This window comes from Schistocerca piceifrons, chromosome 5 (assembly GCF_021461385.2).
Source record: "Schistocerca piceifrons isolate TAMUIC-IGC-003096 chromosome 5, iqSchPice1.1, whole genome shotgun sequence".
NCBI classification, from domain to species: Eukaryota; Metazoa; Arthropoda; class Insecta; order Orthoptera; family Acrididae; genus Schistocerca; species Schistocerca piceifrons.
Genome location: NC_060142.1, coordinates 173759025 through 173776477, shown reverse-complemented (window position 1 = coordinate 173776477; position 17453 = coordinate 173759025). Strand labels below are relative to the sequence as shown.

The following is a 17453-nucleotide window of genomic DNA, read 5'->3' as shown; positions in this document are numbered from 1 at the left end:
TGGCTTATTATTGGCACACCATTCTTGATTACGGTAGTACTGGTAACAATGGCTGCATGTTTGTTACAATGTTGTCTTCATAACATACTGTAAACTTACAGTCTTGTGTTAATTTGGTGTTTTAACAACATGGAAAGCAGACGCGGGTGCAAGGTGAGCTTGGCATTATATGCATCGAATGATGATAAAAATACTCGTGGCAGTGGTAATGAAGTTCCATCCTATGCAACACTAAAAGTAAGTATTATACATATGACTAGTTCTTCTTCTTCTACTGCTGCCTCTGCTCCTGCTGCCGCCGCCGCCACCACCGCCACCACCACCACCACGACTACTACTGTTATCATCATTACTACTACTACTACTACTACTACTACTACTACTACACTCCTGGAAATGGAAAAAAGAACACATTGACACCGGTGTGTCAGACCCACCATACTTGCTCCGGATACTGCGAGAGAACTGTACAAGCAATGATCACACGCACGGCACAGCGGACACACCAGGAACCGCGGTGTTGGCCGTCGAATGGCGCTAGCTGCGCAGCATTTGTGCACCGCCGCCGTCAGTGTCAGCCAGTTTGCCGTGGCATACGGAGCTCCATCGCAGTCTTTAACACTGGTAGCATGCCGCGACAACGTGGACGTGAACCGTATGTGCAGTTGACGGACTTTAGGCGAGGGCGTATAGTGGGCATGCGGGAGGCCGGGTGGACGTACCGCCGAATTGCTCAACACGTGGGGCGTGAGGTCTCCACAGTACATCGATGTTGTCGCCAGTGGTCGGCGGAAGGTGCACGTGCCCGTCGACCTGGGACCGGACCGCAGCGACGCACAGATGCACGCCAAGACCGTAGGATCCTACGCAGTGCCGTAGGGGACCGCACCGCCACTTCCCAGCAAATTAGGGACACTGTTGCTCCTGGGGTATCGGCGAGGACCATTCGCAACCGTCTCCATGAAGCTGGGCTACGGTCCCGCACACCGTTAGGCCGTCTTCCGCTCACGCCCCAACATCGTGCAGACCGCCTCCAGTGGTGTCGCGACAGGCGTGAATGGAGGGACGAATGGAGACGTGTCGTCTTCAGCGATGAGAGTCGCTTCTGCCTTGGTGCCAATGATGGTCGTATGCGTGTTTGGCGCCGTGCAGGTGAGCGCCACAATCAGGACTGCATACGACCGAGGCACACAGGGCCAACACCCGGCATCATGGTGTGGGGAGCGATCTCCTACACTGGCCGAACACCACTGGTGATCGTCGAGGGGACACTGAATAGTGCACGGTACATCCAAACCGTCATCGAACCCATCGTTCTACCATTCCTAGACCGGCAAGGGAACTTGCTGTTCCAGCAGGACAATGCACGTCCGCATGTATCCCGTGCCACCCAGCGTGCTCTAGAAGGTGTAAGTCAACTACCCTGGCCAGCAAGATCTCCGGATCTGTCCCCCATTGAGCATGTTTGGGACTGGATGAAGCGTCGTCTCACACGGTCTGCACGTCCAGCACGAACGCTGGTCCAACTGAGGCGCCAGGTGGAAATGGCATGGCAAGCCGTTCCACAGGACTACATCCAGCATCTCTACGATTGTCTCCGTGGGAGAATAGCAGCCTGCATTGCTGCGAAAGGTGGATATACACTGTACTAGTGCCGACATTGTGCATGCTCTGTTGCCTGTGTCTATGTGCCTGTGGTTCTGTCAGTGTGATGTATCTGACCCCAGGAATGTGTCAATAAAGTTTCCCCTTCCTGGGACAATGAATTCACGGTGTTCTTATTTCAATTTCCAGGAGTGTATATAACATGGCAGAGGCAATTTCTATTGCGACATACTAGTATAGTGGAACCAAAATACAGGTACCGTCAAACGCGGTGATTTCAGACACCAGGGTGAATTCGGACAGTATGGCTTATTTTCTCTTTGCCACTGCATAGAAACAAAGAGTTACTTATTTTAACATCTGTTCACCAGTTATTTTGAGCGCAAAATTACATTTATCGCTTTCCACAACTTTTATTTTGCAACTGTTTCCCTAGGTGAATAACTGATGAACAGTCTCAGTGTTAAAAATCCATGTATTATCGTAAAGTGGAAACTTTCAATTGTTGCACCGAGCAGGAAGTTATTGTAACCATAATTGTCGACTGTACAAGTTGGTCGAGCTTCTCGTGCAAAGTTATAAAATTACGGCAGTTTTTGTAAAACTGTGTACTGTTTGGGGTGATTTCGGACAATGCTAAAAACGTATAAGAGCAGGAGAGGTGCTACAGTATGATGTAATTATGACATAGAACTTTTAGATAAAGCTGTTCGTGACATTCAGAGTGGTAAATTATCGTACAGAAAAGCGTGTGGTTTGTATGGTATACCTAAATCAACCCTACAAATCAAGTACAGGAAGCACATCCGATAAAAATGGGAGGACAGCCAGTGCTAAATAAAGAAGAATAAGAAATGTTGAAGCAAGATATCTTGAGGGCTGCACATTAGGAATTTCCCTTCACTAAATTGGATATTAGATATTCAGTTAAAGGCTACCTTGACAAATCTGGCCGAAAAGAGAAGAAATTTCATAATAATTTGCCACGAGAAGAATGGGTGCATTTATTCCTCAAACAACAATCAGAAGATCTTTCCGTTTGCTTAAGTGAAAATATTAAATGAGCTCATGTAGAAGTGAACAAAGAGACTGTTGAGATGTTTTTCTCCAATATCAAGGTAAAGCTGGAAAATCTCCCACCTAGCAACATGATCAACTATGATGAAGCCAACATGTCAGATGATCCAGGCAAGCAGCAGATAATTACGAAATGAGGGAGTAAGCATGCTGAGAAAGTGATGGGCTCATCAAAATCTAGTGTCTCAATAATGGTGGCAGCTAGTGCTGATGGTAAACTGCTTCCTCCGTACGTCCTTTACAAATCAGAGCATTTGTGGGACAAGTGGCAAGAAGGTGGACCACAAGGAACCTGTTTCAATAGGAACAAAAGTGGATAGTTTGACCTGCCAGTATTTGAAGACTGGTTCTTTACAATCGCTTTGCTCTATTTGAAGAGGCAAAATGGGCCAACAGTCATGATTGGAGACAACTTATCCAGTCACGTGTCTTTACATGTTATTGAAGAGTGTGAGTGGAACAATATTTCATTCATCCCCCTTCCCCCCAATAACACGCATCTCCTCCAACTGCTCGATGTAAGCATCTTCAGGCCAATGAAAGCAACGTGGCGAGCTGTATTAACTGATTGGAAGAAACACACTCATGGGACCATTTTCAAGGATGTCTTCCCATCTCTTCTGAAGCAGAAACTGAATAAGATTTCAGCAAATCCCAAGGAAAACATAAAGGGTGGATTTCACACCACGGGCCTAATCCCTTTTGATCCAGATCATGTCTTACAAAAATTGCCTGATAATGAGGAGAGCCAGCAAAGCAACGCAGATGCATGGTCTTCCACTTTTGAAGAATGCTCAAAGAAATTCGTTATCCTCCAAATAAACTTGGTAGGTCCTGCTGCTGCCGCAAACTAGACATTCAACCTGGAAAATCAATCACTGGCCGAGATTTTCAAGGAAACGAAAACAGTGCTGAAACAAGTGACAGAGCTTCTAGCAGTAGTGAAAGTGAAAATGACACATCATCCAATGAAGTTTTACTGCTGAAAGAAGAGGCTTTTCTCGTTGTAGAGTACAAATATAGACGTGGTATCAAGGAGCAAACAAGGCAGTATATTGCAGTGGCCACAAATGTTGGTGCTATGAAAGTAAGTGTGAAATTCTTGCACCCACACGAGAACAGTAAAAACATATTTGTTTCTCCTAATGTCCCCGATGAAGACACAATACAAAAATTGCAAATTTTGACAATACTTCCCACATCACTTGAGAAGAGGGGAATGTTCATTTTTTGAGAATATGTGCTTCAGACTCGAAGACAATCATTTATTTAAAGTTTTTGCAACTTAATTTAGGATGATGAGTGAGAACAATTATTTTGACCTTTTAGTTAAATTACTTTGTTTCTGTCTGATTAAAATATTTCAGTTAAGAACTGTAAAAATTTTTTATTTAAATTCTTGCAAAACAAAAACTTATCTGTGATATATAAAATTATTATATCATTCCATATCACTTATTCGTAACAAAGGGCTACCTTAAAATGTGTAAAATGTCACTAAAACCAAATAAAAAGCACATAGAATTTTTAAAAAAAGGCAGTAACTGTCCGAATTCGCCTTCTACTGTAACTTCAGACAGATTTAAAAAACACGTGTCCGAAATCACCCCAATCCATGACGTGATTTCGCACACTTTATTTAACTGCCTCAAATAAATATACCTACCCATACACTTTCTGATTCTGGGATATTTTATTTATTACAAATATACCCTACCACTTCCACAACAATCAATTTAATCTAACAATATATATGAAAGTTACGATCAAAATAACGGCAAAACCATCCGAAATCACCCCATTTGATGGTACATTAAAGAACACACTAGTGTTCATCACTCAAAAAATGTTGCTTATCATTTTGAAATTGAAGAGAAAGGAACCAGAATCTGTAAATGCATGTGTCTTTCAACTCTGAGTATCAGGCATCAAAACATGACAACTTTATGGTCCAAAACAAAATGTGGTGGTAAATCGAAGGAGACTTAAGGGGAAAACATGGAAATAGAAAGAAATTAGATGATCAGGCTCTTAAGTAAGTGAGAGAATGTACACTCTCTTTTGATTGTGTAGTCTCACTACTGTCAAAGGCTTTTCAAAAAGTAATAAGTGAATTGAAACCTGAATATTAGTGAAATGTAGTGCCTTTACGATGATCCCTCTTTGAAGAAAGGTTACCGCTTGTCAAAAAGCATGCATTTGTTGTGTTGTGGTCTTCAGTCCAGAGACTGGTTTGATGCAGCTCTCCATGCTACTCTACCCTGTGCAAGCTTCTTCATCTCCCAGTACCTACCGCAACTTACAGCCTTCTGAGTCTGCTTAGTTTATTCATCTCTTGGTCTGTTTTATACAAATTTATTGTGAAGCAAATAATAAAATACTAATCAATACTGTTACAACTTGAAAGTTTTATTTAACTATTGAAATGAGAAAGTGTTGCAACTCAAAAAAGTCATAGTAAAGCTACCTAAAACAAAGTGTTGACAAAACTGAAACATTGATAAGTTTTTAAAGCAATAAAAATATTAATTTTGTTTCCATTTTCATTGTTGTTAGATGAATCACTTATTTACTAGCTGTTGTTAAAAACTTTAAATGGATTTGCTGTAAAATCTTGATTTTTGGGTTGTAACACTCTCCTTCTGAGTCATCAAAATATTCAGCTGCTGCAATTGAAGCTGTGCTATTAGATTCTAACCTAACCACAACCTTGTATATCAGAACATATTCAAAAGGTCATATTTGTGACAACAGTGGAAATGAGAATAATTTGTATATTGACTCTAAAATTTCTTGTTTTCTTGTCTCTGATTGGTTATGTATCATACCAATGGCTATGCAGAATTGACACACTACCAACTTACAAGCAGTAGAGAAACACTGCTGTGACTGTTGTTGGCCCTGATCTAAGACTTTAGTCAAAAATTTAGGGGAAGGCATTAAGTTATGTTGGTGTAGTAGCTAGGACCAAGTTAAGACCCAAGTGATCCAACAGTTGTTTGGAGAACCAACTAGAGATTGGAGCCAGAGGCACCCCTAGCGAAAAATTTTAAAAACAACCCATTCCGTGATAACTACATTTAGATTTATTTTTAAAGAGCTTACTAAGAGCCCAAGAAATGGCAACTAATGTATGAGGCAGGGAGGGTAAGGGGGATGTGAATGGGCACCAAATAAAATGTTGTTTGCTTGGAAAAATGTAGCAGCAAGGAGCACTTTATCATCACAGCTTACTTGTGGAAACATGTTGCATACATTTTGAAATTTAGATAGATTTGATAAAAGGAATAAGTAGAAGAGGTAAACAACTTGTGCCTGAAGTGAAAGAGTGAATATTTTTGTACTGCATGGTCTAAGTAGGACAATGAAGTAGCTAAACTTTTTATGTAATTAACTCCCAGGCAAAAGCTGATAGGAAGTTAATGGGGAAATTTAATGCTTTTATGTACACCTCAGAATGTTACATAATTGCTGAAACTTTTGGTAAATAAATAATCTGTTGAGTACGCTGGCCGATTAAGTAGTTGTTCTCAGAGTAGTTAGTCTCTCTGATTGATCATGGTTTGTGAACTTTTTCTTGTTTAGTTCCAGCTTTAATAAATTTACGAGGAAATTCCAATAATCTGCAAATACCTCACCAAATACTATTTTCAACTCGCACGTCTTTGGAATCACTACAACTGATCAGAAATGAAAGCTACTAACATTTGTTCTAATGAAAAAGTAAGCCCATTGCTGAAGAATCTGCCATCTAGTGAAGCCAAAAATAATACTCCAAAAGATGTGCCTCTGAAAATTAACTACATACTCTAAATACAAACTAAACACCAAAAAGTTAGGCATAACAGGGATATTATTAATGAAAAATCTAAAATCTACTGCAATTTTGCTAAGCTGAAGGTGAAGTGATATTAAAAACCGTGTCAACCTGAGGCAGGCTGTTAATACTGTTCTCTCAGCAAAGGCTTCAATAATTTTTGAAAATTTATTACATCTTTCCACATAGCCGGATGCATATATTTAGACTCTTGAGTTTATTAAAATAGTTCAAGCAGGAGGGGCGGCATTGAGAATTAAACTATATTGACAATAAAGACAGCACAGCGAGAAGCAGTATTAAGATACGTCTATAATTTTTTCTGTTGTTGAGAAGACATTGAAATTCATACACAATCTCCTTCTTAATGAAGCATATCATTAGAAATATAAAAAGAATACTGAGCCATGCATGGCTCACGTTCATGCCATTTCTTGCTTGACAGCTTGTCTTTATGGAACTGTCACCTCGTTTCTTATTCGATTTACTGGCGTAAGTTGCTGGCTTGCCTGCCCATGAGTGGCAGCAGCAGCAGCAGCAGCACATATCGATAAGAGCACTGTTGTATTACCTTTGAAGCGACCACTAGTATTTCCGGCTTGTCTTGTATCGGGAGTTCAGTTGGGACGGAGCGACAGTGAAGTGTGGGCAGCCAGTACTCGCAGACCACTGGCGACACACATGTACTGTCCGGTGGAAGGAGATTGGAGTGGGAACAATCACTGGTTGGTCATTCTGTCGGTTTCTCATCAGTCAACGTATATTTAGTCTTTTGACCATTTCTGGGCCTTGTCAGTTGGTCATCTTGCCGGACGTGGGTCGGTTCCTTCCTTGTGCAGAGATGTCATGGCCAATGGGCAGGTGTTACCTCTGCATGGTTGGGTCCGAGCCTGTGTGCCCAGGTCACCGTGTCTCCGAGTTCCGAACAGACACTGAACTGAGTTGGGATGGAGCTGCAACAAGCTCTGGACAGCCAAGACTGGCACGACCATTGCTGACACATATGACTTGAGTGGGGATGACCTTGGTTGGTTGTACAGTCTGTTGTCTCATCAGACGACGTGTATTTGGTGGCCGACCGCTTATAGAAACTCTGTGTGTGTCAACTTGTGATTCATCCTTGATGTCCCACAGTGATTGGTTAAGATTGTCAGAGTTCCTGATGCAAGTGTCTACATGGAACTGTGTGCAGATTGTGTGATTTCCATTGAGCAGTTATGAATGCTGTCTGTGTATTGGAGTAGGCAGTTGGTTGGGTGGGACAGAGCAGCAAGTGTATGTTTCCCCTCGTGTTGATGCTGTCTGGCATGGTGTGTAGTTCGACAGCCTTTGGTGCTGTTCATATTTTTGAGTGGTTATTGCGCCTTGGCTGTTTTTAGACTCCAATTCTGAAGACATAGTGCTGCTGGTATCTTTGTCCTTGGCTGATATTTTACGCTGTCGTGCCGTTGGTCGGCGGAAGGGAATTGATTAGGTTGTTGGTCGGTCCTTCAGCTGTCCCTGGGTCGGGTTGCCATCCGATTATTTAGTCTTATTCTTGGCTGCCTGTCTCACCTAAACTTATGTTAGAGTTACTTCCTCAGGCCAACCCTTGGAACACTTCCGAGCACCACTGTTCTGTTGTTTTTAGACTGTGATTTTTTGTCTCAAGTACTGAGTGAGGCCTTTAACCGCCTATTAATTTAGTTGGTTTAATTTTAAAATAAGGCCTTTAGCCAACTTAAACTAAGCTTTCAAGACCGATTTGTTTAAAACTAATTTTAAAAAGGAGATGGCTCCATTTGAAATCTTTGTTATCCAGGTCTTAGGCCTTGAGTTGTTCAATGTTCAGTACATGGCCTTCAGGTGAGCTTTTTTAGTAAGGCCTTCAGCCACCTTAAATTAAAATTCTGAAGATTCTTTATTGAAACTAATTTTTTAAGAAAATTTTGCTCTATGTCCAGCGTGTGGCCTTCAGCTGAGTATTTACGTAAATTTTTTTAAGAAAGGCCTTCAGCTGCATGTATTCCTTAAAGCAATTTTAATGACTTGTGTTCGGGATTGCAGTCATATTGTTTTGAATCTTTTTAAGGGTGTGCATGATTAAGTGCTTTTAGGAAAATAAAGTTGTGTGTTTTGTACAACTAGCAGTAACTGATTTTGGCCTCTTTCCACAACTATAACCTGATCCGCTCTGGCCTGCGAAAACAGATTTCAAAGACAGCAATAGGGCACATTAAAAAAATAGCCGAGCTTTACATCTGTAGCTGTGTCAACAGAGTCCAATGTGACAAAGGTATTTTTCCAATGTAAATAATGAGGTAATTGAAGCACATATTGTTGTTGAGTGTGGACTCAGTGGCCAGAGATAGTGGTCATGTGTGTGAGATGTGCTTGCGTGAATGTATGTGTGTTTAAAAGAAGGCCTTTTTTTCTGAAAGCTCACATACTTTTTATAATACTGTCAAAAACAAAAGTGAAATTTATGACCTAATAAACATATTCTTTCACAGCCAGCTCACAAAGCAGACAAATAAAAATTGTCATTTTAATACAAACTGAAACCATTATCATCTTGGAAACAGGATTCAAATTCTCAACTTTTCACACACATTAATATGTGCCTCACTCTTTCCATTGCGTTAAAATTGTACGAATAACAGAAATTACATCTTTCAATAAAATAATATTCATACTTCATAACACATGTAACAAGCTGTCTATTAGATTCCAAAGAGGTGATATCACATTGAAACAAATGCAGGGCACAACAATTATCTTGTGGGTCTTCTACAAATGAAAGTTTGGAAGGAAATTGGTAACTGCAATACAGTCTACGCAGAGTGGGTTGAACAAACATTAAAACTCTGAAATGACTCAAATATGTATTTTTTCATTCACAGCTATTACTGTATGATACAGATTAAGCTATTTCCATGATATCAATAACCCCAGCAATCCTATTTGTATGGTTGGGGATGAAAAAGTGGTGACAGATAGGCGTAGCTCTGGAATACCTGGAGCAATTTCAACTAAACTTTGTTGATCTATATCACATAAACCTACTAGAAAAATGTATAGTTGGGGTAACCTTTGAGATGGAGTTGGTGTATGAAGGGGGTGAATTCTAAAAATAATTGAAAATATACTATTAACACTTCCACAAACTTGTATATAAATTAAGTTTTGTTTCTGCATTGTGCTAAAAATCTGCTTCCTTTTCCTATCTAATATTAGACTTATGTCAGTAATGCAAAATTGTTAAGACTTTTGTGGTCAGTTGTTGAGAAACTGCCTATTCGCTTCTGTCTTGGGTTCTTTGGCCGACGTTCGTCTGATGATTTCCTGACATTTCGCCAGCACGAGTGTCTGGCATTGTCAAAGCTTCACCTTCCATTGCCGGTGGTGAATTGGAGCCGAGCTCGCGGCCGCAGACTATATGTACCTAGCGCGCCAACGTCTGAGGGCTTCTCTGTGGTCATTTCTGGTGCGGTTCTCCTCTTGCTCCTGCGACAGTCGTTCGCTGCAGTACAGGAAGCCAGGATCCATTTACCTTAAGGCTTTCTCTTTCCTGTTGAAGCTGTTCCCGTGTTTATGTATTTCCACAGCTTCTCTAAACAAGCAGGTGTGATAGTGCTTCTCTACAGCCAGAACTTCCGTGTCGGAGAATTGTATTACATGGTCAGTCTCACTCAGCGCGTGCTCTGCCACGGCTGATTTCTCCACCTGCCCCAACCTGCAACGTCACTTATGTTCTTTGATCCTGGTGTTGATTGATCGACCAGTATTCCGATGTAAACTTTTCTGCATGTGCGTGGTAAGAGGTATACTCCCGGCATTGCAAGTGCGTCCCTTTTATCCTTCGCCGATCTAAGACATTCTTTGATCTTCCTTGTTAGTTTGAAAATTGTCTTTACGCCGTGTTTGTTCAATATACGGCCGATTCTGTCCATCACTCAGGGAATGTATGGCAGAAAGGCCGTACCTGACATTTCTTTTCCTGATTTATTAATTCGCCGAGTGTTTGGATCTGTCACACTTCTAATATAATTGTGGAGTACCCATTGCTCCTCAGAAAACATTCCAGATGTTGCATTTCGTGTTTGAGGTGCTGTGGCTGACATATTCATCCTGCTTGCGTTACGAGCATATGAATCATGCCTCTTTTCTGACTTGGGTGGTGGTTTGATAGTTTGTGCAGGTATAAGTCCGTGTGTGTCACTTACCATGCACATGCGGAAAAGTTTATGTTGGAATGACTGGATGATCAGTCAACACCAGGATCAAAGAACATAAGTGATATTGCAGGTTGGGCCAGGTGGAGAAATCAGCCGTGGCAGAGCACACACTGAGTGAGACCGACTGTGTAATACAATTCTCCGACACGGAAGTTATGGCTGTAGAGAAGCACTGTCACACCCGCTTGTTTAGAAAAGCTGTAGAAATACACAAACATGAGAACAGCTTCAACAAGAAAGAGGAAGCCTTAAGGTAAACGGATCCTGGCTTCCTGTAATGCAGCAAATGACCATCGCAGGTATCAAGACGAGAACCGCACCGGAAATGAGCGCGGAGAAGTCCTCAGACGTTGGCACGCCAGATACATAGAATCTGCGCCCGCGAGCTCAGCTCCAGTTTGCCACCGGCAATGGAGGGTGAAGCTTTGACAATGCCAGACACTCGTGCTGGTGAAACGTCAGTAAAATCATCAGACGAACGTCGGCCAAAGAACCCGAGACAGAAGCAAATAGGCAGTTATGTCAGTAACTGGGCAACACTGGGTTTTCAGTTATTACATCACACAAAGGTATTGTGTTTACTTACCAAAGAAACATCTTATAAAAGGTGATGGTGTCATGTTCTTAAATGTTGCAACTTGGACATCTGGATTTTTGTACTGAATCTGAGGAAGATACCAAAATACAAAGTCCCTGTGGAAGAAAAATATATTACTTACAGTTATGAGAGTGAATTATTTTATAATATGAGGGTCAATCCAAGTGAAGTGACCCAATAAAAATTAAGTTCATTACTTGACCATTTTTAAATATATTTATTTTTTAATTTATGATCACCCTATAAATGAGAAGTTTTTAACAGCTTTTACAAAAATGTTATCTTGCATCGTTACTGAATGGCAGCCAGTTTTATTTGTAAGTGCATGACAGTTTTTCTATTTGGAGACTTAAAGTGTTAATTTGAATATCTCTTCAACGGATCATGTTATAACATTGCAATTGACATGATTACTTTTAGAAATGTCTCCTCTACAACACTGTTTATTATCCAAAATACCCTAAATTCAAAAATAGGCAGTCAAAATGACCTCCAAATTTTGGTATTGAAAATGTAGAAAATCCACTTTTTAGACCCAAAAATAACGACCACGGAATGATTTATCACAGCGTATTTTTTTCCTCTAGCTAGATATCATAAACTTCTAGCCTTATATAGAGCAAGAACACTGACAAATGTTTCCTTAACTTTTTATAAATTTCTGAAATTTGAAAATCTTTACGAAAAATAAAGTTTGGGCTCATTATCTCTGGTGGAACTGAATATAAAAAATTTGATTTTTGCACATTTTGTACATCTATATGACAGCAAAGTACTGTAAAATAATTTCACCATTGATACTTAACTGTGAACAAAGATATGAATTTTTGAAAAATGAGGAAATAATTCACATTAAACTACAATTGATCTTATGGCTGTTGCCTAATTCATATTTGATATTGGCTACATGCAATCAATTATTACTGAAGTTAAGGTATTGAATTATATGGAGAAATTCGAAAAATTATTGAACTAAACATTTATATTATCTCAACAAATTTAAAATAAAAATTTTCAGTTAACATACTTTTGAGATGCAGTGCTTTCTAACCATAATAATGACTGCTAAGAACACTTATTTCTTCAGACAGCCTTAGTGATATAGAATATGACCTCCCAGTTGCTGTAGCAAGTTCAAGCACTGAAAGCTTCCTTAATACGTTTTTAATTGGTATTGAAACTTTGTCACTAGCAGACGTTCTTGTGTCTACGCGGTGGTAAAAATGCACAAAAACATTATTGTTTTCCAAACTTATTCTTTCAACCTGTGCAGGTCATCATAGTCCATCATACACATATGCCACAAGATATTCAATGTTAAAGATGGAGATGTAATTTTACTGACACAATGATCCTCATAAATTTTGGTTTCTGATGTTCCATTGCAGTGAACTAAGTTTTCTGCAATGCCAAGGAATATGTGGAATTGATTTGTTCCTCCTATTGCTATACTGTTTTCAAAACTAGTTGAAGGTTGTTTTGATATGAAGAACTGCCTCATTTTTCTTGATGAGAACATAGGTAATGTCTTTAATATTATCCATGCAAAAGGCATATGTGTCCTCTATTGTAAGAATTTGGTCTGTAGGCTGACTTTACTCACTTCACATTTTGTTGTACTTTCTACTCCATCACATGCATTTTTACCATGGCAAGAGGCAAAAAAATGCCGTTGACCCTCCAACCTGAAATCTACTTCGTGGTTGCAAAGATCTGAAAAATTCTTTTTCTTATTGTATCAACTACCACTTCCATCTAAAATGTATATGAGCTTCTCAACCTTGGGAAACTTTTCTTTTATGTAATTTGTTACGTACTTTTGATATACATTGGCAACAAAAGAGTTGTATGCACTCAAAGTAGTTGCTTAGAATGCAAATTGAAGAAATGCAAACTTCGTGTTTTCTCATTTCTGAAGCACAGAACAAACAGATGCACTGTTGCCTGCTCACTGACCCAGAGGTACCCTTGTATTTCATCCTGAACCACAAACGTTAAAGTTTTCTGCAAAATCAGCTGGGACTATGCATTCAGTTTCATAAAGTTGCGCTTTTTTGTCCTTCAAATACTTACTTTGGATTTTAGAGACTTAGTGGTGACTTCTGAGATTTTCAAGTTATCAGTTAAAGATTCAAAGCATCCTTCCTGACGTTTAACCACTGTTATCATTTCAGCCCTGTCGGTTGTGGCCCACTGTTTGAAGCTAACATTGCTGGGTATTTCCTCATAAGATTCGTTAAACAATTCAAGGGTGGTTTCTTTATCATGGCATTTATTGTACAAACTCCTCATCCAGTCATAATTCTTTGTGTCACAGGCCATTAAAGCTAGTAACTATTTGCAGTTAACATCATTGAGCTTTGCACTGGCAGTCATCAGTTTAACATTTTGATGATACAAACAAACACATATGGAGTGTTTTCCTAAGGAGAGGGCCAGAATACACCACTTAGGGCAAAGGTCACAAAATTTTGATCTTCCAATTTTACATTCAGGACGTGCATTTTTAAAAGCTGCATATATTTCATTTAAATTTGACAGCACTAGTCATTTCTGCTTTGTTACGTTAAATCCATTTATGATGTCACTGGAGGAGTGAAGCATTCCTAGTGATTGGAAAAAGTGCAGATCACTTCCACTTTCAAGAACAGTTGTTGAACATATTCACATCACAATAGGCCTAAGATACTAGTCTCCTGTAGAATTTTTGATGTATTTTAAGCTCCCTTATCATGATATTTCTGGGAACTGAAAATCTCTTTAGGAATCAACATGAGTTCTGAAAACAATGATTGTGTGGAATCCAGCTCTCTATTCAGTTTCAGTCACGAGACCCAGAAAGCAGTAGATACTGGTATCCTGGTTGATGCCACATAGCTTGAAATGTGTTCAATATGGTTCTGCACTGCCGCCCAAGGAACAAAATAAAAGAGTACATAATATCAAGCCAACTATGTGAGTAGATTGACTAGTTTCTAGCAAACAGAACACAGCATGCCATTCTCAACAGAGAGAAATCTTTAAATGTCAAAGCATAATGTGCACTTGTACACAGAGAAGTTGAAAAACTGAAAATTGTTCCAATTTGTAGGAAGACCTGGAGAGAATTGATGCTTAGTGCATGGACTGATAGTTGAACCTCAACATAAACAAATGTAACATCCTGCACATAAATAGACAAAGGCTCATTACTGTATGATTTCACAATTGTAGGACAATCACTGGAAGCAGTCACACCCACAAAATACCTTGAAGTATGCATGAGGGAGGAGACTGGTAGAACCAGACATGAAAAGGGACAAATAGCATTAAGAGTAAATGATACATTGGTGACAGAAGTGTATAGTGTTGCTGAACTTTTTAACAAACATTTCATAACGGTTACTGAAAAGATGGAGTTGTCAGGTTCTGTAGATGCTGCTACGGAATACCTCAGACCAGACATTTCAAGTAACTTCCATAATATGAATTTGACCCTCACTACCCCAGGAGAAATAATGTCCATCATGAAATCTTTAAAATCAAAAACATCTAGTGGGTATGATGAAAATCAACAAAGCTAATTAAAGAATGTGATTCTAAGTAACCTATTAAGCTATCTTTGTAACCAGTCATTTATCAGTGGAATATTTCCTGAATGGTTAAAATATGCTGAAGTTAAGCCACTGTTTAAGAAGGGAAATAAAGAAATAGCATCAAATTTCCGTCCAATTTCACTTTTGCCAGCATTCTCAAAAATTTTAGAAAAAGTAATTTACAATTGGCTTTATAACCATCTTATCTCAAATAATATATTGTCAAAGTCACAGTTCGGATTTCTAAAGGGTTCTGATATTGAGAAGGCTATCTACACTTATAGTGAAAATGTGCTTAATTCATTAGATAAAAAATTGAAGACAGCTGGTATATTTTGTGATCTGTCAAAGGCATTTGACTGTGTTGTTGTTGTTGTTGTGGTCTTCAGTCCTGAGACTGGTTTGATGCAGCTCTCCATGCTACTCTATCCTGTGCAAGCTTCTTCATCTCCCAGTACCTACTGCAACCTACATCCTTCTGAATCTGCTTAGTGTATTCATCTCTTGGTCTCCCCCTATGATTTTTACCCTCCACGCTGCCTCAGAACATGTCCTACCAACCGATCCCTTCTTCTGGTCAAGTTGTGCCACATACTTCTCTTCTCCCCAATCCTATTCAATACTTCCTCATTAGTTATGTGATCTACCCATCTAATCTTCAGCATTCTTCTGTAGCACCACATTTCGAAAGCTTCTATTCTCTTCTTGTCCAAACTATTTACCGTCCATGTTTCACTTCCATACATGGCTACACTCCATACAAATACTTTCAGAAATAACTCCCTGACACTTAAATCTATACTCGATGTTAACAAATTTCTCTTCTTCAGAAACGCTTTCCTTGCCATTGCCAGTCTACATTTTATATCCTCTCTACTTCGTCCATCATCAGTTATTTTGCTCCTCAAATAGCAAAACTCCTTTACTACTTTAAGTGTCTCATTTCCTAATCTAATACCCTCAGCATCACCCGACTTAACTCGACTACATTCCATTATCCTCGTTTTGCTTTTGTTGATGTTCGTCTTATATCCTCCCTTCAAGACACCATCCATTCCATTCAACTGCTCTTCCAAGTCCTTTGCTGTCTCTGACAGAATTACAATGTCATCGGCGAACCTCAAAGTTTTTATTTCTTCTCCATGGATTTTAATACCTACTCCAAATTTTTCTTTTGTTTCCTTTACTGCTTGCTCAATATAGAGATTGGATAACATCGGGGAGAGGCTACAACCCTGTCTTACTCCCTTCCCAACCACTGCTTCCCTTTCATGTCCCTCAACTCTTATAACTGCCATCTGGTTTCTGTACAAGTTGTAAATAGCCTTTCGCTCCCTGTATTTTACCCCTGCCACCTTTAGAATTTGAAAGAGAGTATTCCAGTCAACATTTGACTGTGTAAATCACAATATCCTTTTAAGTAAATTAGAATATTATAGTGTAACAGGAAATGCTGCAAAATGGTTCAAATCTTATATCTATGGCAGGAAACAAAGGGTGTTACTAGGAAAGAGACATGTATCAAGCTATCAGGCATCATCCAACTGGGAACTAATTACATGTGGGGTCCCACAAGGTTCCATTTTAGGGGCCTTACTTTTTCTTGTGTATATCAATGACCTTTCATCAGTAACATTACCAGATGCCAAGTTCGTTTTGTTTGCCGATGATACAAACATTGCAATAAATAGCAAATCAAGTGTAGTCTTAGAAAGATCAGCTAATAAAATATTTGTGGACATTAATCAGTGGTTCCTAGCTAATTCCTTGTCACTAAACTTTGAAAAAACACACAACATCCAGTTCAGAACTTGTAAGGGGTGTCCCACGAGTATATGCCTAACATAAGATGACAAGCAGATACAAGAAGTGGACAGTGTTAAATTCTTGGGATTACAGCTTGATAATACATTCAAATGGGCAAAGCACACCACAGAACTGCTGAAGCGTCTTGGTGTTGGGTTGTTTGGGGAAGGAGACCAGACAGCAAGGTCATCATCGGTCTCATCGGATTAGGGAAGTATGTCGGCCGTGCCCTTTCAAAGGAACCATCCCGGCATTTGCCTGGAGCGATTTAGGGAAATCACGGAAAACCTACATCAGGATGGCTGGATGCGGGATTGAACCATCGTCCTCCTGAAGCATCTTAACAAATCTCTATTTGCAAAGCGAATTGTGTCAGATATAGAGGATATAAAAATGAAAAAGCTGGCATACTATGCTTACTTTCATTCCATATGTCATATGGGATTATTTTTTGGGGTAATTCATCAAGCCAATCTAAAGTTTTCCGGGCACAAAAATGTGCTGTAAGAGTTATATGTGGTGTGAACTCAAGAACATCCTGCAGAAGCCTGTTTAGGGAACTAGGGATACTAACTACTGCTTCCCAATATATTTATTCTTTAATGAAATTTGTCATTAAAAATATAGCACTTTTTCAAACCAACAGCTCAATTCATGGAATCAATATTAGAAATAAGAATAATCTCACAAGGATTTAAAGTCACGTGGTCTTGTACAAAAAGGTGTGCATTATTCAGGAACACATATTTTCAATAACT

At 39.5% G+C, this 17453-nt stretch overlaps 1 protein-coding gene across 1 annotated transcript in view; it reads right to left on the bottom strand.

Moving 5' to 3' along the window:
* LOC124798252 (probable 28S ribosomal protein S25, mitochondrial) overlaps positions 1–17453 on the bottom strand; it is a 57637-nt gene that overhangs the window by 36558 nt on the left and 3626 nt on the right. The window contains exon 2 of the mRNA XM_047261573.1: positions 11303–11409. Coding sequence (XP_047117529.1) covers positions 11303–11409 — 107 coding nt within the window. The remainder of the gene's footprint in view (positions 1–11302; positions 11410–17453) is intronic.